Source organism: Pan paniscus, chromosome 8 (assembly GCF_029289425.2).
Source record: "Pan paniscus chromosome 8, NHGRI_mPanPan1-v2.0_pri, whole genome shotgun sequence".
In the NCBI taxonomy this organism is placed as follows: Eukaryota; Metazoa; Chordata; class Mammalia; order Primates; family Hominidae; genus Pan; species Pan paniscus.
In genome coordinates, this window is record NC_073257.2 from 89018667 (window position 1) to 89042159 (window position 23493).

The following is a 23493-nucleotide window of genomic DNA, read 5'->3' on the forward strand; positions in this document are numbered from 1 at the left end:
ATTTTTAAGGGCTTTTTTTTTTTTTTTTTTAGCTTTTAAAAGTTCCATCTGTTGCCCTGTTGGGGATGAGCGTGGAGCAGGATGAGTCAAACCTTTAACACATTGTCCTGGGTTTTGATAAGCTAAATGCAGGGGAAAGAACACCATTTGTCTGTGCAAATGGCAGGAAATGGTAACTAGCTTGAGAGTGGGTGGCTGAGGGGAGAAATGCTTTAGCTTTTCAAGGACCTACTGAATGCTGTGCATTTCTTTAGTGGCCGGCTTGCTGGAGCCTTCTGCAGGAGCACCTGTCCCATTGGCCCCAGTGTGGCTGCGTAGGGCTCTCAGGCACCACATTGAATGACAGCAGCTCTTCCTCTCTGCCATGCCTATTGCAGTCTTGGGCAGCACCCACTGACTGGCTCCTTGAAGACCATGGAGGTGGAGAGGTCTATTTGCACTCGAAGCTGCAAAGGGAAGCTCATGGTTCCAATCAATCCACAACTTTGCCTTCATGGAGGAGCATGAAGGGAGGAGACAAAAGCTGCCTGATTAGAACTCAGGGACCTCACCATCCCCAGCCCACCTCTCACCCCCATGGCATGTAACTGCTACAAAGACACAAGAAACACTCCTTGTTTTAGAACACAAATACATAAATTTTTAATCTGCGAAAAATACAAAATGAAACCATGTACAAGTTATGTACAAACCCTTTTTACAAGACAAGAGAGTTATCACTGGTTGTTACAGATGACAGAGTTGGGTAGATCATTTCAGAGCACCAGCATATAGTCTCTTCTTCAATTCCTGTCAGGTCAGAGTAATTAATCATAATCATAATCATAATGCCAACAATCAAAAGATTGAAAGATGAATAAGCCACGCTCTTTTTCCTCAATGAACATGTAGGCTGAACTCTGCATGTGTGTACTTTTTTTTTCTTTGTCCCCTAAAGAAACCTTGAAGTGCAGGTTTTGGTGTTAAGCAGAGAAAGGTTTCTTTTCAACATCTGGGTGGTGGGATGTGGGCCAGAAGTTTTAGGCAGGATGTGATTCTGCCACCTGGGAATGGAACGTTTTTAATTAGGATTTCCCAACAGATCTGGGTTTGTGTTTGAAATGTTGCAGTTCTGGTCAAACGCATGTCAGGCTGCATTGAGCGGAAGGAAGGGGAGGAGAGCGAGCGCTCTGGGGCAGATGGGACTCTGGTTTTGTGTGGAAGTGAGGCTCAGTCCACCTTGTGGGCGGGGCTCCTGTCCCTGCCAGCTGCCTTCCCACGCTGACCCTGAGTCCCATGGGAGGGAAGCACTGGGTCACTCCCGCAGGCATGTGTCAATGCCTTGTGTACATTTCCATCTAAGATTCTAAACAGTGGGGCCCGGTAGTGCTTCCCAAGGCAGGCATGGCCGAGAGCATTGGTGTCACTTCTGCCCCTGTTCTGTTAACTAGCAAGATGGAGGAGAAGCAGCAGCACAGAAGTCCTCAAGGGATAAGCAAAGGAAACCTTTCTAAACTGAAAAACCTACCTAAAAATAAAGTCCACTTTCACCTGGCCAGAACATCTCTTCTCACAATGCCTGTTCAGAAAAGCCACCAAAGCAAGGTGGTCGTAGCATTTGTTTTCAGACCCCTGAAACTAAGGGTGCAGTGTGTGTGCTGTTCAGGGAGGGAAGAAGAACAGTGCAGTGACATGCACAGGAAGGTGAAAGGAGATGCCCACCCTGAGACCCCTCCCTGGTGAGTCCTCCAGAAAGACTGCCGATCACCACAGGTCCTGTCCAGCCTCCATCCACCATGGCAGCCACAGTGATACATAGTGGCCGAGTGACTGCCCACGTGGGCCAGACCTCATGACAAACTCTGGGAATATGGACAAATAAGCAGAGTTCCTGCCCTTCGAGTGAGTCTTTTGACTTGTGCCTCACCATCTCCAACACCTTTCATCTCCAACCTCATAGATGATCTTCCCTCTCTTTCTTAAAATTCCCCTCTTGTTTCTCATTTCCCTGGTTCTGGAATACCCTAGATCTCCTGTCCCAAGAAGTTCTACTTATTTTGCTCCTTTTTAGTCCTGAAAAACATGGCTGTAGCCCACAAACACATCTGCCAGCTGATCTAAACCTACACTTTCTCCCTAAAATAATTCATCCAGGATCCTCACTTTCTAAGTGCCTCTGTGGGTCTGGCTTCCACATCTGCAGGGCCTGTTGTAGCCCACTCCTTTACTCCCCTGTCCCACTCCTCTTGCCTGTGTGGCCTTCCCTCATGGACAGCTCTCAGCTTTTCTTGCTCTGGATGAACCCAATGTAACATTTCTTAGCTGCTGTACTCACTGCCTCCGCTTCTTGCCTGCTTCTCTTGTTTTCCTATTCCTCCACATGGTTCTGTCCTTGAGGACAGATTAGGTGTGTGTCCACTGCACAATGAATATACTCTAGACCCACAGCCATTGCCCCACATCCAGTCCCTACAATCCCAACCAATCTTCTACAACTATTACGATCTATAACATTTATTTGCTATTCAGTGTTCACATTTATTCAAAAATTATTTATTGAACACCTGTTTTGTGCAACATGATCTTTCCAATATATGTGTGCCTTGTGTTCCCAGTTAGGCAGGTGGGCTGTCTTCCTCTAATAGTCTTACCGTCGTGAGGACACAGCAGCTGCTCAGTAAATATCAATTAGCAGTTACTGATTAACATCATTCACCCTGCCACATGCCAGATAATCCTGCCTTCATACCTAGAATGCTGATCCTCTACTTATCTAACTCCTAAACCCCCCTTTCTCTAGAAATCCTACCTTGCTGAACCACTTCAAACCACAGCATTTCTCCCTTGTTTCAACTCCTACCATATTGAATGTGAAACTATGTCGTTAGGGCTCACCCTTTCTCTAATGGTGCTTTGAGCATGTTTTCTTTCTTTAGTTGTATTATAAGTTGATTGATGGCAGAACCTATATTGTGCTCATTTCTCCCCCACTCACTCCTTGTACAAATATTTTATGAGTGCTAACCGGTTTCTAAACAAGGGCTACCTGATTAGCTGCAAGGGTGTTTTCGTAAGGGGAATTCCTATTTGGCAGTTCTGGACTATTAATTATTCTCTACAATTTGTGGATGTCCTGCCTCATGTTCTTATTATATTACTGTCTAGAAAATAGTATGATTGGCAGGTTTTTAAAAATTTACGTATCTATTCCTACCCTCTAATCTACTTTGTGAGTTTGTTGCTGACATTCTAGTAATTCAGGAGAGTCAGGACGTTCTACGTCTGATGGTCCTGTGACAGAAAGCAAAGCAAAATGTGTGAGGAAGGTGCTGCACACGGTGAGTTGTTGACTTGGAGTGTGCACCCTTTAGCACTCCTTGCTGCTGAGAAAATGTTCAGTTTTGTATGCATTCTCATGATATCTTCCAGGAAGAACTGACATCTCACTACTTTCAACCTGAAAAATGCACAGCCATTGCTGCCCCATCACTCTTTGCTTAAAACTCTGAGTGGCTTTTCATGACTTTCTAAATCAAGTTTCAAACTTTATCTAGGCCTTTAGACTGTACTTTGTAGCCCCTTCCATGAAGTCTCATCTCAGTTTTCCTCAGTTCCCCTACACAAACTTATCACAGTAGACAAAATAGTCAATCTATTGAAATCACATTCCTACAAATACATCATTGCCCGTTAAGTCCCATCTCCCTGGAAATCCCTCATATTCCACATCTTTCCAGTCCTGTCACCCATTTACTACTGAAATGCCTCCAAAGCCCATCAAACATTGTATACCTCTGCATTCTTGCCAGCCTACGCAGTTCAATGCAAACTCTTCTTTCTTTCAACCCAAAGAACTACTCTTTGTACCATATGCATGCCCATAACTCATGGTATTTTAAAATACTGCTTATTATATCTTTTTCTTTTTTTTCTTTCTTCCCAGATTCTTAATGTATACCCCAAGTTTGGCTTATCTTTAGATAGGGAGTCTCAGGTCCTTTTTGTGATTAAAAAAATATGCCAAAAGAGGAAGGTCTGCTACAGGTGGTCTAAGTCAGAATTCTTTCTCCAATCTATCCATGTGGGGCTGTGATATCATGGAGCTTCCAACTGTTGTAGGGCTAAAGGTGCCTCTGCCTTTGAGCATGTAGGCTTCTTTTTATACATGTTTTAAGCAAGCTTACCATAAAAATTGAAAATTAGGCTCTGTGGTCTCTTAAGAAATAAAATTAAAAATGTTTTCCAAGTTTCCTTATTTTTATGGAAATCTTGAAATTATTAACAACTGATACTTTATTGGAAACAACCAATCAGGAGAGACTCCACTTAAACAACCAATATGACCAAACTAGTACAAACTGCCTAGGAATCATTTATAATTACTACTGTCTCATAAATAAATCCAAATAGCGTCATCACCTCCTCAAATGACCTGGGATTTATATGCTAAATCATCTCTGCTGGATTAAAAAAATTGCCTTTTGGGAATAAGGAGAGGATCAGAAAGGTAATTTACCAGAAGATTGTAAGTAAATTCTGTTTCTTTTGCTTTTTAAAGAGGGTGAGTCAAGTCCTCATTAGTGAGGGTCCTTTCAAGGCTCATGGTGACTGGTGGCTTTACCACCATTCCAAAAGCAGCAAGTAAGAACAAAACAGAAAATGGACAGATTCTGCCCTGGAACTCAGTGTTCAAGCTGAATGGATCTACTTAGTCTCCTAGGAGTCAAGCTGGCTCACATCTCAGTCAATTGGTTGGATAGTCTTTGTTTCTCTCCCTTCCTACCTTTATTCCTCAATTTCTTCCTTCCTTCCTTCAATGAGATTCTCTTTCACAATAAAACACAATAGATTAAAATTACATTTGTGAATGTAAGTAGCTAAGAGATGGTTAGTTTATTAATGAAAGAAAATAACCAAATAAACAGAGGACAGGAAATGAAGTGAGAAGGAAGACTGGTTACTTCCTGAAGATTCACATGGGGAAACATAAATGGGGAAAATGGCAGGAATTTGGGGTCTCTTGAACCTCTAGTTACATACTAGGAATTGGAGACATGGCATAGAGATGAAGGGATTAACTGAAGCTGGGCCTTGAACCAAAAAAAAACAACAACAAAAAAGGGAAGGCAGGGATGAAACTGAGAAGAAAACCCTAGAAACAGGCAGCAAAATTTGACCAACGTGATGCAGGTGTGTCCGAATTGAGAAATTTGCATCTTGAACCTAAAGAGAATCTAAAGTGAAAAGACCAGGAATGAACCTACCTATTCTATGTCCAGAGCAGAAAATGTTCACCACTCCTGAGTAAGGCTGGGAGTGTTGCCTGGGTGATGCAGCAAAAAGGACCTTTATTCCAGTCCTGGACACAATAGTCTGCATGGGCTTAGCCAAGGAGAAGCAGCCACTCCCATGTTCCCACTCCTAACTTAGATCACGTCCCCTGGGACCTGAAAGAGACCTTAGAGTCATCTAGATGAATCACTCTCATTTACAAATGAAGTCACTGAGACTCAGAGAGTTTTGAAAACATTTTTAAAGATCAAGTTTGTTGTTTGTAAATGTGGCTCTTGCACCCTCATATTAAATGGTAACTAGGGAACTTGTGCTTTTTCTCCTTTCAACATGAAAAAGTCCCAAATTTCTTATGCTTTTTCACTTTTCCTTTATCTAACCCTAACAAACACTTCTAATTTCCTGTTTATTTAAAATCTTCAATCAATTTTTTTACAAAGTACGTCATAAGGTGCCAGAACCCTTGGGAGGAAAGATTGGAATGTTCTCCAACGCGCCTTAGTCACAATCACTTTTATTTAAGGTGTTTTATAATAGTTCAAGATGATATTCTAAAATATAAAATTGCTTAGACAAAAATAAAAGTTTTCTCAAGGAGAAAGGTTATGATGGTGATGATATTTTCTGCTTTGTAAACAGCCTGTTGGTGACCCACAGCACCCAAGAATCATTAGTTTGGGAGAATGGCTTTTCTGGAGCCCTAAACTAGGATAGGAAATCAGAGCCTCATAATGTGGACTGTACCAAAGACCCTCCTTGGTCTCAGGCGGATGTAGGCAGAAAGACAGACTGTTGCAGTGGAGATGGATGGGACTCAGGGCCAAAGAGCTCAACAAGTAGGAACAAGCCAGGGAGAAGCTCTGGCATTTGCTTGAGCCCTCCAGTGATTTCACAAATGTTATTTCTGTTTCCATTTCGCTTCTACTTACCAGGCACCAGCTTTTGCCAAAGGGCCCAACAACTAGTCATTTTCCTACCCCCTTAACAAAATGCCTCATTTTGTTTTCTGGTCCAGAACAATTCATTATTACAACGGCAACACAGTATGAACTTATTGCTCTACTTAAAAGAAAATGAATTTCTACCAATTTGGTTTTTTTGGGGGGGAGGTGCTTATGAATCAAGGAGCCCTTTGCTATAGGAAACTATCCTATTATGATTTTTTTTTTTTAATTTAGATTAAAATTTCTAGCCACAAATGCATCAGTGGATGTGTGGTGGGGCTGGAGTTTGCATTTCTGCTTCCAGATTGCCTTGGTAGGGGTGACACAGGGAAGAGAGGGTCATGGGAATGGAGCTTTGTGTCCTGTGTCCCTCTAATGGAAGATCCTTTATGTGGCCACCACAGCCTGCCAGAGGAGACCAAATCACTCTAACAAATTTGGAGGTGGTTATTACGAGCAGGAGTGAAGAGCCCACTATGGTTCACAAAGGAAAGAAGAGCGTGGATTGACGTGAATATACTAAGGTGACCCCAATGCAAAATCGTTATGTAAAAGAAGGCCTAGCTTTCAGGAAAGTTGTCAAAATCCTAGCAAAACGTTCTCCCCACAAACACATTTGACTTCTGTTGGAAACCAAGAAATGTTTCTAAGCCTGAATATAGACTGTTGACATCATTTTAGTCTGCTGAGTAGGCTAGTGATTAATTATAAGTAGTTTTTAAACAATCCAATTGGACATACATTGTATTCACGATACTTTTATAGAACTAATTCTACAAAATGTGACGACAGAATAACCACAGTCCGACAAGTCACTGCAGGACAATGCCTACGAGGTGGAAGCACGACTATATTGGCTCTGCAGGGAGTGGACAGAGGTGGAAGCTCATTTTGCCTACGTTGGTAATTGGAGTACTTAGTGGACATATGTCTTCATGATGATCTCATTGCTTTGCTCTGATCTGATTTGCACTACCATAACTAGGTACCACAGGTCATGGCCCAAAGAGTTAATGGACTAGATATCATGAAACTTCGGGGAGATACTTTGGTTAGCTTGGTTCCATTAAGTGTCCACAGTTTACATTTTTTAAGAAAATAGAAATCACTATTACATCCATGCTTCTCCAGAGACCTTGATGATCATATCAAAGATTGATAATTTTAAAGTTGAAAGACTTGCTAAGTTGATTGGAACAAAACAGTTGCCGGGAGACTGTACACCGAGCATGCAAGCGACAGCAGAGCTCTGAGACATCGTAATTGCATCTGATGGCTAGAAAAATCTTTTGACCGCAGTTTAAAGTGGCTAATTTATTTGATTTCACTGCTGGTAATTTTCAAAGGCCTTTTCTAACAGTCTATATGAAGTGCATTCGTTGCTTTCCTTTTGTTATTATTATTTTTAAATTGTTGTAACAAGTTCATGTGTTTGGCCCCAGCAACTAAATAAAGGAGAGCATGCAAATTAAAATCTGTCTCCATGATTGTAGAAATTTCCTGGTTTTTAAACAAAAACTCAGTGAGAAGAATGACTGCCCTCTCACATCCTATGGTAAAGTAAAACTACTAATCAGTTTTACAAACTTCCAGGCTAAAAGCTCTGAGACTTGGGGAGTGGGGAGAAAGTCCACCAGACCCTCCCGAAGTTGACATTACTCGCTCAGGTGGTTTGGAAATATAACATGAGAAGCATAACAGCACGTAGGAGTCTCCACCACTAGAACAGCAAACAGAGCAATGCCTTGTGTGCATCTGGTCCTCAGCTTCCACATCCCAGGTGTGCCCACAACCCTCCTGGTGTCCTTAGTTGGCCAGACAAACCTGATCTGCCAATTGTAGAAAAGCAGCAGAAGGTCTTCCCTTTAAAAATATGAACAAAGGGGTGAGAACTACAGAATGAAAACTAAAACTACAAAAATATGACTTTCAACTGTGAAAATAAATAAGTTTCCATTTATTAAGAGCTGGTGTCAATGCAGATCAAAATACACACCCATCCAGGCGAGGAGCAGGTATTCACCTGTCCCCTTAGTCTTCTTTTTTGGATTTACTAAAATACATGTATACATCGTTGGCCATTTTAAAATTGTTTTAATAATTCATTTCCCTTAATTACAATTAATTGTGGTGGTGACCATCATTCTCCTCAAAGAAAAAGAGAGAAAGAAGAGAAAAACACATTAAGGAGTCTGACCACTTATTCATTTAGATTTTGCATTGTTTAGATATAGGGAAGATATTTGACAATGAAAAGAAAAAATATATTTTCTTTCTAATAAATAAAAATAATTTAAAATGCTAGAGGCTATACATGACTATTTTAGTATGTTCATTTATAAATGAAATCATTTTCTTTTCCAAAATACATGGAAGCAATATTCAAGGCAGACAAAGAGAAAGATCTGTCTACTTTATTTTCTGGCAATTCTTGCTTATCCTAACGTTTCCACCAGTGATTCAGCATGTAAGAAGAAAAGTCACATCACCATTTATGAAGTTTGTCAGGCTTTAAAAAAATAGTTCTGGTCTCCTGGGAGTCAACATTCATCTTCAACTTCTCTGATTGGTGGAATCAAGCTGCTTGTGGATTTATATTGGTTGATCTGGTTAGCCATGTGGGTACTCATGGGCTTGATTTGAATGTTTCTGGGATAGGCATTATCCGGTTCATCTGTAAACCATTTCTTTTCTGCTAAAGGGCAAAATGGATAGAGAACAAGAAGGAGAAATGAGAAGTTTAATTAGTCCTAGGGTAAAGCCTTTGGAAAGTTCATTGAAAAACGCAAAAAGGTAATCGATAGAAGCCGACAGTGAGTAATTGCTAAGAGAGACAGTGCAGTGTAGGGAGGACCCCAGAACCTGAAATATACCTCTGCTTCCTGTAGCAAGTGATGAACAAAATGTGCCACTGGGACTCAGAGGCACCATGGGCGGACCTCAGAGGCTAAGGAGGGATTGGAGAATGGACTCTGGCAATGTCCCTTGGAGTTAATTTCATGGCCAGAAATGGTTTGGTGGGGAGGGGATGTTGCGTATATCAGCCATTGGGTACAGACATTGTGCCTGAGGAGAGATGTGTGCATCCATTGATTTGAGTGGAACGGAAGGGCACCATCACCCTTGCTGCAGAGCGAGTGATCCAGAATCTTACACAGAATCACCACCTCCCAGCTTTTTCTTGGCTTTGCTTATATACACACACTTAAAGCCATGTCTCAACTATACCACTCTCCTGTTTCATTTGTAGCCACTTTGGGGGGTCTAAACTAAACCCATAGATTTTGCTGGCCAAAAATCTATGAAAATCAGAATAGCGACCAATGTTTTAAAGAGGATTTTGAGGTGGCTTTTATTTCAAGAAAGAAAACTCTGTGTTGGTATAAAGTTATGAATAGAGTTCCAAGTGGCAATATCTTAACTGACTATAATAACCCAAGCTGTCGACAAGGGAGCTCAATGAAGTCTTGGCATTTCATTTCCACCCTAAATACAGAAATGGCTGAGAGAGAATGCTGAGTCAGGGCGTTTGGGGGCTGGGGTGAGAATGAAAATGGTCTAGCATCCTCTTAGCAGTGCAAAGCTATTTTACAAGACTCAACCCTCATCCCCACCTCTTTCTAGGATTGAAATTTTCTAGGAAATTGGCCATGTGTATTGATAGGAAAGGACTGGGCAAATAGGACATTCTAACTTGGGAATCATATGCCTCACTTTAGTGGCTTAGGGAAAGAAAAGAAAAAGAAAAAGGGTAAAAGCTATCAAGCACGTCCACTGCTATAGAGACAATGGCCTCTGTAGCTGCTTTTTCTGCTTACCAGAACAATTTGTAACTGCCTTGTCAGTGGTCCTGAATGGACACATTAGTGAAAACTGCTCACCTGGTTTGATAGGGGGCGTTGGGGGTGGGGTATGTGCATGTTTGGCTAATGATTTATAAATTATCTATGATCAGTTCATGACCACTCTGCTTGTTTCTCCTCAGTTCCTACTTCTGCTATTTCAAGTGCCCTGAGCTGTCAATGTCAAGGAGGGCTGTCACTGGAGCTGGGATATGCCTGAGTCAAAGCCTCGCCCCAGTTTAATGCGGCAGCTCAGTTTACCCCACAGGAAACTTGCTGCCTCTTGCCTCGTTCTCCCCACCCCCTCTCCTGCTCTGGCTCACTCACCTATTATAATTAAGCTCACTTTGATTTGAACAGATTGGACGATAGGAATTCATAATGCTACATCCTCACAGTGAAGCTAACTGATTAAGTGCTTTAAATTATTCCCCCTGACAGAATGATAAAGTTACAATCTGTTCTGAGATGATCTACAGCTTGCCAGACTCCTACAGCTTCTTTCTACATTCATTTATCTTTTTGTCAAGCGGAGTTTTTTTTTTTTCCCTAAGCTTCAATTCCATAGATCTTTTAAAGTCATCAGCACATCTGAATTATTAATGAGGCTTTAGAGGCAAGGTTCCTGATGGGCTGGTTAAAAAAGATTGTATAGAAATCCGGGACTGTGTACACATCAAAATAATTTCAGCTCCATTTAAAAAACCATTTAGTTCAAGTGTGACATAGATGAACCATTATGCATTTGTGGAAACCAATTTTTTGTGATCTACGATTAAACTAACCTTTCAGAGAGGAGTAAAGTGTGATGGTTATCATGTTTTAAAAGCTTTGCCAGGCCGCTGAAACAATTTCACACTATGACTTTTTCCAGGGGTTTATGTGTAAAGATGATTTTCAGAGAGGTTGAGCCTGGTGTTTGTGCTCAGGTTGCCTGAGCTGCCCTCGGTTTTGGCCATGCTGTTATGCAGACTGACTTTGCAAAGGGATTTGGTGCTAGGTTGGACATGCCAGGTTGGAAGAGTGAACTCAGCTGATGGAAATGAGTAGGTCTTTTGGGTGAAAGACCTAAGACAGCTGCAATTTGCTGAAATTTTTACAACTGCTGCAGAGAATAATTGTTCGGAATTTAGTCTTTACAGTTCAATTCAAAGTTGGCATTTTGACCTTTCGCGGCAGAGAGAATATCAATTTCCTTCTGCTGTCTGTAAGAAAGAGAGCATTATTTCCTCATTTAAACTTCTCTCTTTCCTTTTACATTTCTTGCCATTAAAAAAAAAAATCTAAGCAGAGTAGCCCATGTTTTGGCCATGCTGCCTCAACACAAGGAGTGAGTTGTGTTAACACACATTGTGGTGAGGAGTTGAGGTCTTCCTTATGCCTGAGAAACAGCTGTTTAATTTGGGTGCCTCCTAAGATAAAAATGTGTGTGTTTTTGGAGACTTGGTTATGTAGGATGTTCAGGAAACGGAACTGTATGAATGCTCTGGGCGTTTTACTAAAATGTCTGGTGCAAAGGTATTTTACGAACAGATTCTCCCAACATGCTTCCAAGGAACACACATTTCAATGATCGCCAGCCATTCAGCATCCATGGAGAGTGCTGCAAGTAGGACAATGATAATTTGATGTATTGAATCTTGCCTTCTGAAGAAGAAACAATGCCAATGGGTGGCTACAAAATTGACCACGAGGAAGAGGACTCAGGGAAGCAGCTCTAATGAATGCTGCCATGACAAGGATAAATCCAAATCCCTGACTTTATCTCCACTCCCTGTTTCATCTCACATACCAGAAAGATTTCCAGGGGCTTTATTTTCATCTCTAAGATGAGAAGGGCAATTGATCGGGGTGGGAGGGCTTCCTCGCTGCCAGAGAAAAATAGCCTTATTTCTTAATAAGCTTCTTAAGGATGAGATGCCTGTTGTCAGTGCTCTGAGTACAATGTGTGACATGTCAGGAGTTCGTGGAGTTAGGAAAGAAGAGTCATTTCAGTCTGTGGCTGGGAGGGGGCTAGTGGGACAAGATAAAACTCTGGAAAACAACTGCAGAGAGATGCTGGTAGAGCAATTGCCACTGCCATTGGCAGATGTCACCTATCAAGACCAGCCATGCTATGAGCTGTCCACCATGAAGAAGCAAGGAGATGAGGGCTAAGGAGACAGTGCAGGGCAGGAGGTGAAAGTTAAGCAGATCTAGCTCACATACTAGTTGCATGGCTCTGAACAAGTTATTAGCAAATTTATCTTAGCTTCATTCCTTTTCTGTAAAATAGGGCTGATGATACAAACTTCCTAATAGTGTTGTTTAGATAAATGAAGCCAGTACCCTTGAAGCGCTTACACAGGTCCAGATACATGGTAAGTAAATGTGAGTTGTTAAGGTTATGAGTATTTGGAGTAATATCAGCGGGCATTATATCACAGTGGCTAACTTCACAGACTCTAGTGTCTCTCAGATTCTGTGTCTTTCAAATGGGGACACAGCATCTCTGTCTGAAGCTGTTGTGAGGATTGAGTTTGTATAGGTAACTAAAGAGTGCTCATGAGAATGCCTGGCCCAAGGCAATTGCTGAAGCGTTAGCTTTTAGAGTAAGTTTAGTACTAGCCTGAGTACTATCAGTACTAAAGGATGATGTAAGCATGGGTCGTACCTCTTGAATGTGATGACAAATGATGCCCTTCAGCAGAGATTCTGGGGGTAGAGAACAGGGGTGTGTATATCGGGGTGTATCCTGAAGAACATGGATTGTGGCAGCAGAGGTGACAGAGGGGGATTTGGTTGGTCATCTTCATTTGGAAGGTAAAGGAGAGGAAGAGGTAACCTGGTGTTATTTCTGGGGAGCTTAGGGTTTTTCCCCTCCCAGGGTGACTCTGTGCCTCTGAAATACTGGCTTTGACTCACCAGACATCCTATCCCATCTTAGAGCCATCTGTTTCTTGCATTTCTAGTTTCATCACTGAGATCACAGGGTTTAAAATAAGGGTCAAAACCTCCTCCAGCCACAGGGCTGCAGGTCACCCTGGAGGAATGGGCTCTTGCAGGGAAGGGCCCCAGAGCTGGGCTGACTGAGCTGCCACCAGCAGAGGAAGAAACAGGCTGCACTGTGAGAATTGAGCTTCTCTGTTGGCTCTGTGGGTTGTCAGTGCCATGGGATTTAGCCTTTTCACAGTACTCCCTAGAGAAGATTGCAGAAAAGGGGAGACAATGATACAGCAAAAGCATTTGGAATAATTGGCCCTCTTCTCACTACACCACAAGCTGAGGTTGAGAGAGAAAAGGCTCAAAAAGAAAAGATGCTGTTTGGAGAGAGACAACCATGGAGAACAGTAAGGGCTAACAAGGAGCTTCGACCTTCAAGGGTAATGCTGTGTGGTTTCCTGTCCCGCGCTTGTGATAGGCAGCCTGGCACACTTCCTCTGCCCAGCAAACCCTGATGCCTCCACCGTCCGCACCCACACATACTACCTCCTCTCCTCTCTGTGAGCAAAGTATGCTTATTTCATAGAGATACAAATTATTTGTACCAGAACAAAAGCAATTACCGTTTATGAAAAACCTTCTCACTTCTTTGCAATTGGCTACCATGACTCTGTCTCTTCTAACTGAAAGTCTGATGCTGCCAATCTTTGAGCAAACTGCTCTCCCAGCCCTCCTCTGTGGCCCTTGGTCCAGCCAACACCCTGAGGACAGATTCTTCACTAATCCCTTTTGGATAATCCCTCTCACCTCCAATGGTTGCAATGGGCATGCAATCTTGCATGGGAGACAGTCAGCCAGTGTAGTGACAGGTGCCCACAGCTACTTCTTTATCATATTGTGACAAAGCAGGGATGGGCTAAAAGAAGCTGATTGAGAAATTGATTTTTACCCTGTCTTGACTTCCACAGGCCCTGGAGTTTCTGTACTCTCCTCTTTCTCCTTCAAGGAGCCTGTTGCTATAGGAACCTGGCAGGTTGATTTAATTGTCTCTGTTGGGATGCAGACACCTTTAGGCTTTTCCCATGCTGCAGAAGAGCCAGACAAAAGCTTTTTCTGGTCATTTGGGATCTTGATGATGCTGCCAAGAGGCATACTCAGTGTCTCTACTCATTGAGCTTACAGGGCTATTCCCCTTTCTCAGAAGCCATGTGACCAGCTTGAGAAAGTGCCACCAACACAGCAGCATCATAAGGCATGTAGAGGCACTCATATTTTTTTAAAAAAATCAAACCAAGAGGACAAGGGTAATATAGAAAATGGTTAAAGGTATAAAAATGTGTAAAGTCAATTTATATCAAATATTTATTGAGCACCGATGGTAAGGTTCTGGGTCATAATCTTTAATATTCAGAACAGAATTTGAAACCTCTCCCAATTGTGGCAGAAATTTAACTGTGTGTATAAGAGTCCAGCTTTCTCCATCCATTTGAACTGGCTTTGGGAAGAACCTGGGTAGCAGACTTTAGGGACACTGATGATGCCATGATCACCCAAGTGTTGAGACTGAGAAGGCTTCATCGTGCCTTCTGGTTTACCAGCCTACTTATTGTTCACCCCTTTCAAAGCCCAAAGCAAGTTGGACTAAATGGCTTACAAATTTCTTCTCTTCTAGAATGGTGCAGATAACAGAGTTCCTAACTTTTTAAATGTATATACTTTATTTTCAAAGAACTCTCACTTTCTACCCTTACTTCCTTGTTTTTTTTTTTTTGTTTGTTTGTTTGTTTTTGCGGGAGGCAGTGAACAGGAAGAGATATAATAATAAGAAACTTGTATGCCTACTTCCTAAGTAAGCAGATGTTCTACTGAAAGAGGAAGGGGAAGTTTGGAGTCAAATAGAAAACAATGGAGGGGACTCTTCACTCTATTAAGGAAAGTATAATATAGTAATTTTGGCAAATAAAATTGAAGTAGTAATGATCCTTCTCCATCATCAAATTTATCATTAGTCAAATATGGTGAATTCTCAATTATCTACCACTGGGGCATGACTGTGTGCCCAAAGTCCAGGAAAACCTCAAAATTCCATCTCTTATCATAGTCTGTTCCCATTCCATTCCCATCACAATATCATCTCATTGGAGTTGCTAACAGACTGTATATAAAACGCACCTCGGATTTACTTCTCTCTATCTGCCCGATCTCTGGTTGGGATTTAACAAATGTCTGAAAGGCAGCTGGCAGGAAAGATTTGGATAATACAGTGACTGAACCATCAGCTCCCAGATAACTGGGTGTGGGCTATTGAGTTGATATACACAGCAGAACACTTTTAATTTGAGTCATACTGATCAAGCATAAAGAAGACCAAAGCTTTTGCCATTAGTAAGCCTCCTGGTTTAAAGGAGGATGAAATATTGACAGAGAAGCAAGTTTGCCAAATGGAATAGCTGTAAATGTTTTCCAGAAAAGTTTATCAACTGGCATCATCACTTGATTGAGTAGGTCTTGCCAAGATGAACACAGAGATGTGAACAGACCGATGGGGGGACTGGGATTGGGGGGTGGCAATGGGGGAAGTGAAGGAAGCTGGGTTTCTTGATAGGAAAATGCTTTCGGACTTGGAGCAAGGTACCAGGGTGGGCAGGGAGGCCACGTGCAGATTAAAAGGCAAGCCAGATGGAGAGAAGTTCCCCCCAAATTACCCAACCCCACACCCAAGAACACCAAAACAAACTCTAAGGAATCTAGCGATAGCAGCAGCACAGCCTCATTGCGCTGAGCAATTTAGAAAGTGGAAGAAGGAAGGAAGAGAAGAAGGAAGGGAAAAGGAGAGGGAAAGGGGAGGGGGGAAAAGCAAAACGAAATAAATAAAACCACAAACAGAACAATATAAATAAAAATAAACAAACCAATAACAGAATAAAATTTGTAACTCCTTTTTTTTTTAATTTCACAAAAGTTTTCACAAGGACAACGTTATAGAAGAAAACCCCCAGCAGTGGCTAGGTCATGCAGAACCATTAATTGTCATACCTTGGCCCATTCTATTCATCCTTGTTGCACTTTAGAGAGAGAAGTAAGCTATGTGAGTTTTACAATGCTTTTAAACTGTCATATTTCCTGTTGAGCACTTTAACTGGCACATTCTTATAGTTATAAATGTTCTGAGGGCATAACTTTATAACCTCCTTTGCAAAGAATGCATGAAGAGCTCTTCATGATCCAATACTAGGGGATACATATATATAGTTATATATATAGTTATATATATATAATTATATAGTTATATATATATAATTATATATAGTTTATATAAAGAGATAGTTATACATAATATAAATCAATATATAGAGAGACAAAAATAATTTGAAAAAATTCTTCCACTCATAGGGCTTGATAATTTACATGTATACAATTATTCCCCACCACAATACTGGTTTGAATACTACGCTGACCCTGTCTTTGGTGTGGGGGAGGGTGGAGGTTCTGACTGAGCCTCACCATTTGTCAGTAAAAGTGCTTGTCAATTCACACAGCAAGCAAATATCCAAAACTATCATGCTTGAGGGGACGGGGGATCCAAAATCTAAATCCAAAACATTCACCATAAAAACACCTTTTTAGAGATGGTACAGCTGTGACATGTTTTCCTCCTCCCTTTTACCCCTATTCTATTCGATGGAATTCTTTGAAGTAAAACTTTTCAAATATGTATATACCAGCCCAGTCCATCCATAAGAGAAATTGGTTATGGTGAATTGGCCAATTTTTAAGAACTACTGCACTGCCTAAAGCATGATTTGCATGCACAAAGCATCTGACAACTATATGTTGAAAAAAGGGTATTTTTCTACCTCTCCTCTCATGCTTACTAAGTGTTAAAAAAGAAAGAAAACAAAAGAAAAAAATAACTATACCAAAATGTGTTTGGCTCACTGTTGCACTCTTCTTATCCCACGTCTCATAATGACAAGGAGCAGCTCTCTATTGCCGTCATTACCCTGCCTAAATTGGCTATATTAAAGAAAGTGATGATGAGGAATTCCTTCCCACCAGCTTTCTGCATTGGGACAGCCAGCACCGCACAGCTGTGCCAACAGTTGAAGGTGGTGGCTGGCTTTTGTCTTTGTTGAGTCAACTGTGGCTGATCCTCCTACATTCTAATTTATTTAGCATGTCGGCTCCTAGAAAAACATGATCTGCAGCTGGGTTTGTCTTCCTCTCACTCTACCATTGCCCCAGCCCTTCCTCCTACCTGGCATTGGGGCCCTAACTAATCAAACAAAGGGGAGTAAAAAGATCCCCTGAGAATGCATGGAAAAATACTTGCTCTTTCCTGAGCATTATTTATTCTGTACAAAAGGTAAGTAATTCACCTTTTAAAAGATGTAAAAGTCCCAGGAAGGCAGTTTTTAATGACTTACATCTGATATTTATGATACATATGGCTTTTCATCCCAAATGTCAAAAGTGAAAGAAAAAAAAATAGCTATTCATATGGCAACATAAGGAGACAGAATAACAATTTAATATGCAATCAAACCTCTTTTCACTTAAACTAAATGACTAGAATTTGATACATCCATGATTGGAATACTATTCTCTCCTCCATATTAAGGTGAGAAATGTTCATAAGAACTCCCAGAGGGAACTGGCTCTGGGACAAAAGGCCTTGGTGAGTAACTAAAAAAATCACTGATGTTCTCTTGCAACAAGCAGGTCCTTCATAATCATCTACACAAATCGTGAAAGCTTTTCAAATGCTTCGCAATACTTCGGCCCAGAGACTGGAAACAATCAATATGTTTTCATTGCTGTTTGGTTGCTTGTTTCAAATAAACATGTGCTAACTTATTGTGTGTATAAAAAAAGAAAGAAAGGAAAACAACAACAACAACAAAATCAAAACCCAAAGCACCCTGATAATCCTGATAAATCAGAATCAACTTTTCTTTTACATTAAATAAACTTGCTCTGCCTAACTGACATTGATCACAAGTGCTCCCTTCTAATCTGTGAACTCATTCCTGCAGTGAGCTATTTATGTCTGGAGCATGCCTTTGGGTTATTTTTCCCCCAGAATCATAAATAACTTTTGGTCCGTCTGCTTATTTGCTGTTGTGCTCAAGGGTTTTATGGTGGTGAAATAAAAATGACAACCACATGCACACTATCATACATATGCAAATATGTGTAAAAAAAAGGGGGGGACTACAGGGGAAAACAGGGAAAGTTACTTTGTTGGAAACACCAACTGGGGAAATGAGTGGCAGATACAGTTTCACACAGTGGCGGTGGATACACATATCAAAGCCGCTCTTCCTGCACGTACTTCTGTTTGTCCCGGGACTCCCTGGACTTGGGCCGGTTCTGTCGGTTTGCTGTGGATGGGATGGAGTGAACAGAGGAGCTCTTCTTGCTGGAGGACTGCGATGAGTGGGAGGAATGGGACAGGCTGGCCCGGGACTGGCCGGCATTGTGGTCAAACTGCATTAAGCAGAAGATCAGGTCCGTCGGCACGAGCTCAAATTCATAGGGCGGGTTGGTGATGACATACCTGGACAGGGAAAGCAGAGATGTCACCTCCTGAGAGTAACTGAGTAGAGAATTCAACCCTCTCTGAACCAAAAGCAATGGCCTGGTTACTCAGGACTTTAAGAGGATCTGGAAGATGCACTCCTAGCTGGTCTGAGGCCTTAAACATTCTTTTTCTTGTTAAATGGAAACTTCCTCTGTTTAACTCAATAAAGGAGGCCAGCCAGGAGCCCAGGCAGAGATGTGGAATTACAGCCAGTAATGGAAGAACCAAACTTCGCTTCTCATGGTCTACATGTACCTTTCTATACAAGGTCAAAGTCACTTTCAAGTAGCCCAACCGCAAGAGGTTCCATGAAGTGTGATGCAACTTTCATTTCATAATTTTCGGACAATCCCAGATATACATCACAAGATCTTTGTTTACCATGACAGAGTGTCTCCTTAGACTATTCTCGCTCTTTACCTTTTAAAATCTACTTTGGTGAGAGAATTTGGAATTTGGAATTCACCACATGGAAGAATCTAAGAAACCTGCCTACTTATCAGCACTACTTTGTTGTTCTTCACAATTAGTTGGAGCTTTCTTTGGTCAACAGCAGATGTGACTAAGAAAATCACGCTGTTTCACTTAGAGCAGTGGGTCACCAAGTGTGGTCCTTAGGCCACACAGCTCAGCATCACCTAGGAACTAGGAAATGCAAGTTCTTAAGCAATCCCACCCAGACCTACTGAATTGGAAGTGCTGAGGATGGGGTCCAGCAATCTGTGGTTGAACAAGCTCTGCAGGTGAGTCTCATGATGGCTAAATTTTGAGAACCCACTGGTCTATAGCAATTGTTCTCAATTCTGGCTATACACTATAATCCCTGGTTATTATATATAAAATGTTTACATATTTTAAAATATATATATGATGTTTTCTTCCTTCCAGACCAGTTAAATTAGAGTAATCAGAATATTTTTTAAAAGCTCCCCAGGTGATTCTACTATGCAAGCAGGGATGAGAAACGCTTGTCTCTGCAGCATTGTTGCCTAGGGTATATTATGCAAACTCACTGATCTTGGTAATTCTAGGATGTACTTTTAATTTTTGCCTGCTATGAATTTATTTTAATGCATATGAGAAAAATATAATTAGCACATCTAAACTGTTATTTTTCTGCTTAAGGTGATAATATATAATTGTCTCAAAAATAAATATATAAAAGTTAAAAAGCGAGTCAATTTAAAATATGTGAAGTAAAAATATGGGATTCTGAGATATGGCAGAAGAACCACTTATCTTAGGGCCAGGTGTGGTGGCTCACACCTGTAAGCCCAGCACTTTGGGAGGCCGAGGTGGGTGGATCACTTGAGGTCAGGAGTTTGAGACCAGCCTGGCCAACAAGCCTTCTCTCTACTAAAAACACAAAAATTGGCTGGGTGTGGTGGTGTGTGCCTATAATCCCAGCTACTCAGGAGGCTAAGGCAAGAGAATCACTGGAACCCAGGAGGCAGAGGTTGCAGTGAGCCAAGATTGTGCCACTGCACTCCAGCCTGGGCAACAGAGCAACACTCCATCTCAAAAAACAAACAAACAAACAAACAAAAAACAAAAAAACAAAAAAACTTATCTTAAACACTAGCAATGTAAAATATCTCTATATTAGGTACCAACAGATGTTATCCTAGTAGCTAGAGTTTGGGAGAGATGTTTGTGTATTCAGACTTTTGTAATTAGGTGATGGAATTATTCTATTAATACAAAACTTGAATTCTTACCAAAATGTCTTTACATCTACTATTAGTAATTATAGAAAAATGCTTCCCATCACCTCCAAACTCAGTGTTGGATTTAATATGGGCAGAGTAATTTGCATGTTGAGGAGATGTATACAGACCTTTGCCTTTACAGTAGGGGACAGGAAAGGATATTAATATTTCTGTGATTAGGTGGGAGGGCAGAGTTGAAACCAATACTCACCTCTTTGTGCACTGACTGGGGGTGCTGAGGTGAGCATCTCTCAGCCGGTAAATTCCAAAACAAAGCATATTATATGTTTTCAGAGCTTTGCAGAACAGATCACCATAACAACCACCATCCTGGGAGACAGCAAAAGAACAGAGAGAAACATCCTTTTTATTTGCCTGAAAATCAAGGGACAGCAGGGAAACGGGTCTTTTCATCAAAGCTTGTTTTGGTGTCTCCCAAGTTGGAGGGTCCATGTGCCAAGGGACGGCAGTGGAAGAAGTCAACATGTTTAACAGACTACACCCAATATGTGTGATTTTTAGGGATCAGGTAACAATGGGGTTTTCCTCTGGTGTCTCTCCAGTTTTCCACCTGTCCCAGTGGGGTTTGAAAGCTCTAAGGAGATTATGTTTCTCCCTCACTTTAAGTCAAAGTGTAAAGCTTGATGGTCTCAGATGTATGCTCAGCTGAGGAGATGAACCCTTCTCTGCAAAATGGTGATTATGTTCAGTCCCAGCTCAGCTGTAACCGCTGTGATAGGCTCGTGTTGTCAAAACTGCCTGAGTGATAATGAAAACCACCGCAAGGAGGAGGACCCCACCAGGTCCTATGGTGACAGACTCTTTCAGGAGGTAAGGACCCTGTGAAAAGCACAATTTACAGACCTCAGAGATGGCAAGGGTGCAAGAGAATGTGTTTCCCAAGGAGCCAGGGGTCTGCAGGCTGAATAACTGGGATTCGCAGTTCTGATCGGTTCACAGCCACCTTCCCGGGGTCTGGGGCCTGATGCAGAAAGTGAAAGCAAATGCATCCACTTGGAAATGCTGGCTTCAGCGGCCAGGTGGCTTCAGGTAGATGTTACCTGTATTATATGAAGGGCACTGGGCACTGCGGGATGGCTTCACTGGGTATAAAATGACTGTCTTTGTCCTTCCAATCATTGGAATTCTCATATTGGTCTCATACTAAAGAACACTGATGGGACCAAATCTTACCATTATCTGAAGTCTTTATCCTAATCAAGTGCATCAGTAAGTAAATGATGGGTATAAAGAGCCACTAGCTATGAAAATTCCCTTTCAAAAAAAGCCTAGTCTAACATAGGTCCCAGTCCATGATCAAACTAAAATATGGGGAAAGTATGCAGCACTGTTTCAGAAAAAACAGAGACAGACCTTTTCCTTGGCTCCTTTTCCACTATTTAGTCTTTCTGGGCGACACTATTGTTTGTGTATCAGGTTTATCAGTTTCTGTGACTTATGGCTGCATCTCTTAAATGCATCTGTGGGGTTGGGCTGGGAATAAGGGCAAAGACAGCACACTTCTGTCACAGTGCCTACACTAGGCAGATACATGGAATCAGAAGGGAGACGCTGGCCACTTCCGTCACAGGGAGGACATGAGGGAACGTGACTGGGTCCACTCTCAGAAATTACAAAGTCTAGGTTTTGATTTACAGGCATTAAAGGATCCACATAAGATTCTGTTTGTTTGGCCGGTGGTTCTGGATACATCTGACTACTGACTACCCTGGTGCTTTGAAAACCACCAGTGCCTGGATCCTATTCACATATAAAAACTAAGAAACCTGCAGGCTGAGGCTGGCCACCTCCATGTGCTATTAATGTATAGTTGGGTTGAGTATCCCTAAGCTATGCTAAGAGCCTATGGAAATATTTCCCAACCTTGGCTGCATGCTGGCATCACCTGCTGCTTGTCACCTTGTGCAGAGGATACGTGAAGAGAACACCAAGGAGGGAGAAAGCCCACTGGCTCCGAAGCCAGGATGCCTTGGTGCAAATTCCCAATAGGTCTAGTGCTCATTCTCTCTGGGCCTCAGTTGACTTAGAAGGTGTGATACTAGAACTTATATCAAAGGATTGCTATGAAGATTAAAATGAATGACTATGCATAGAGCAAAGTGCCTGATCCAGAGTAAACTATAAATAAATATCACCTCTTACAGTTATCTACAATAGGAAGGAGAAAAGCCAGATGCCTAGCTTGTCACATCTGATACCACGTTCTTCAGGATCAAGCTTTTCCCAAACAGCAAGCTCAGGTGACCTCGGTGCTGTGGACTCACCCCTAAGTCCGCAAATGGCCCATCGAGCAGAGCTAACTGGGCCACGCGGCAGCGGTCCCTATTGGCCAGTGTCTGCGGGGTGCTGTAGCCACCTCTAAGGGCGTTCTCCTCAGCAATCAGAGCCTCCAGCTCCGGCGTGGCTCCTCCGGTCACCAGGGTCCGTATCAGGGTGAGGATATTGTCATTGAAGTATGTCTGGGGAAGGAGAGAAAGTGGGGAAAAGTCCTTTAAGCAAACACCCTAAAGTCATGACAGCCGACATCCAAATTACAACTTTTCTTGGTATCTCCTGTTTAAAGTTCTGGCCTGTCTCTTCAAATAATTTCATGTGGGAAGTGAAAAGACAGCAGCCTCCAATTATTCCATTATTTTCTCTCTTGCTTGGCTCTGCTACGACAGCCTGACTTAAAAAACCCAGTTCAGGGGATTTTTTAGTAAAGGGCTCAAATCTGAATAATTAGTGTTTGCCATAATTGGTTTTAGTAGGGATACAAATATTGCCTCCCCCTCCTCAAGTCTACGTGTCTACTATGAGACTCTGGACACATGTAATAAAATGCAGCCTGCCCCAGCTACTAACCCAAGCAGCATTGTCTCTGAGGCCCTGTCATCCACGTGCCAGGAAGCTTCCTCCCCACGACAATGGCAAAACCTTTCATTAATGCCACACGCTCAACAATTTACCACATGCGTTGATAACTGTCTAACTCAGAAATCTCGATCAATTAAATATGCCAGATAAATTTATGACAAGGTGAATGTCCTGGTAAGTGTACTTTGGCTTTTGTTTTCTAAAATAACCTCAGTAGTCTGAGGCAAATATCACTTATTAAAGAAGTTTCCCTCTAAGTGTACATTTGTGTCACATCTGAAACATAACAGATCTGTCAGGAACAAAAGAATGGGAGTTTAAAAAAAATTAATAGGGTGTCAAAT

At 41.8% G+C, this 23493-nt stretch overlaps 1 protein-coding gene across 43 annotated transcripts in view; it reads right to left on the reverse strand.

The window, feature by feature from the left end:
* Positions 1-614: 614 nt before the first annotated feature.
* Positions 615-23493, reverse strand: part of KCNMA1 (potassium calcium-activated channel subfamily M alpha 1) — a 767331-nt gene continuing 744452 nt past the window's right edge. For 14 of the 43 annotated variants that reach the window (XM_034930930.3, XM_014346490.4, XM_055093039.2 and 11 more), the window contains 5 exons: positions 22558-22752; positions 20484-20602; positions 18315-18539; positions 16016-16044; positions 615-8910 (listed from right to left, as the gene is read on the reverse strand). In XM_034930930.3, the coding sequence (XP_034786821.1) occupies positions 8756-8910; positions 16016-16044; positions 18315-18539; positions 20484-20602; positions 22558-22752 (723 nt within the window). In that variant the 3' untranslated portion in view covers positions 615-8755. Of the gene's footprint in view, positions 8911-15902; positions 18540-20483; positions 20603-22557; positions 22753-23493 lie in introns of those variants that run through there. The other 29 variants (XM_063607449.1, XM_034930944.4, XM_034930926.3 and 26 more) reach the window with 5 other exon arrangements.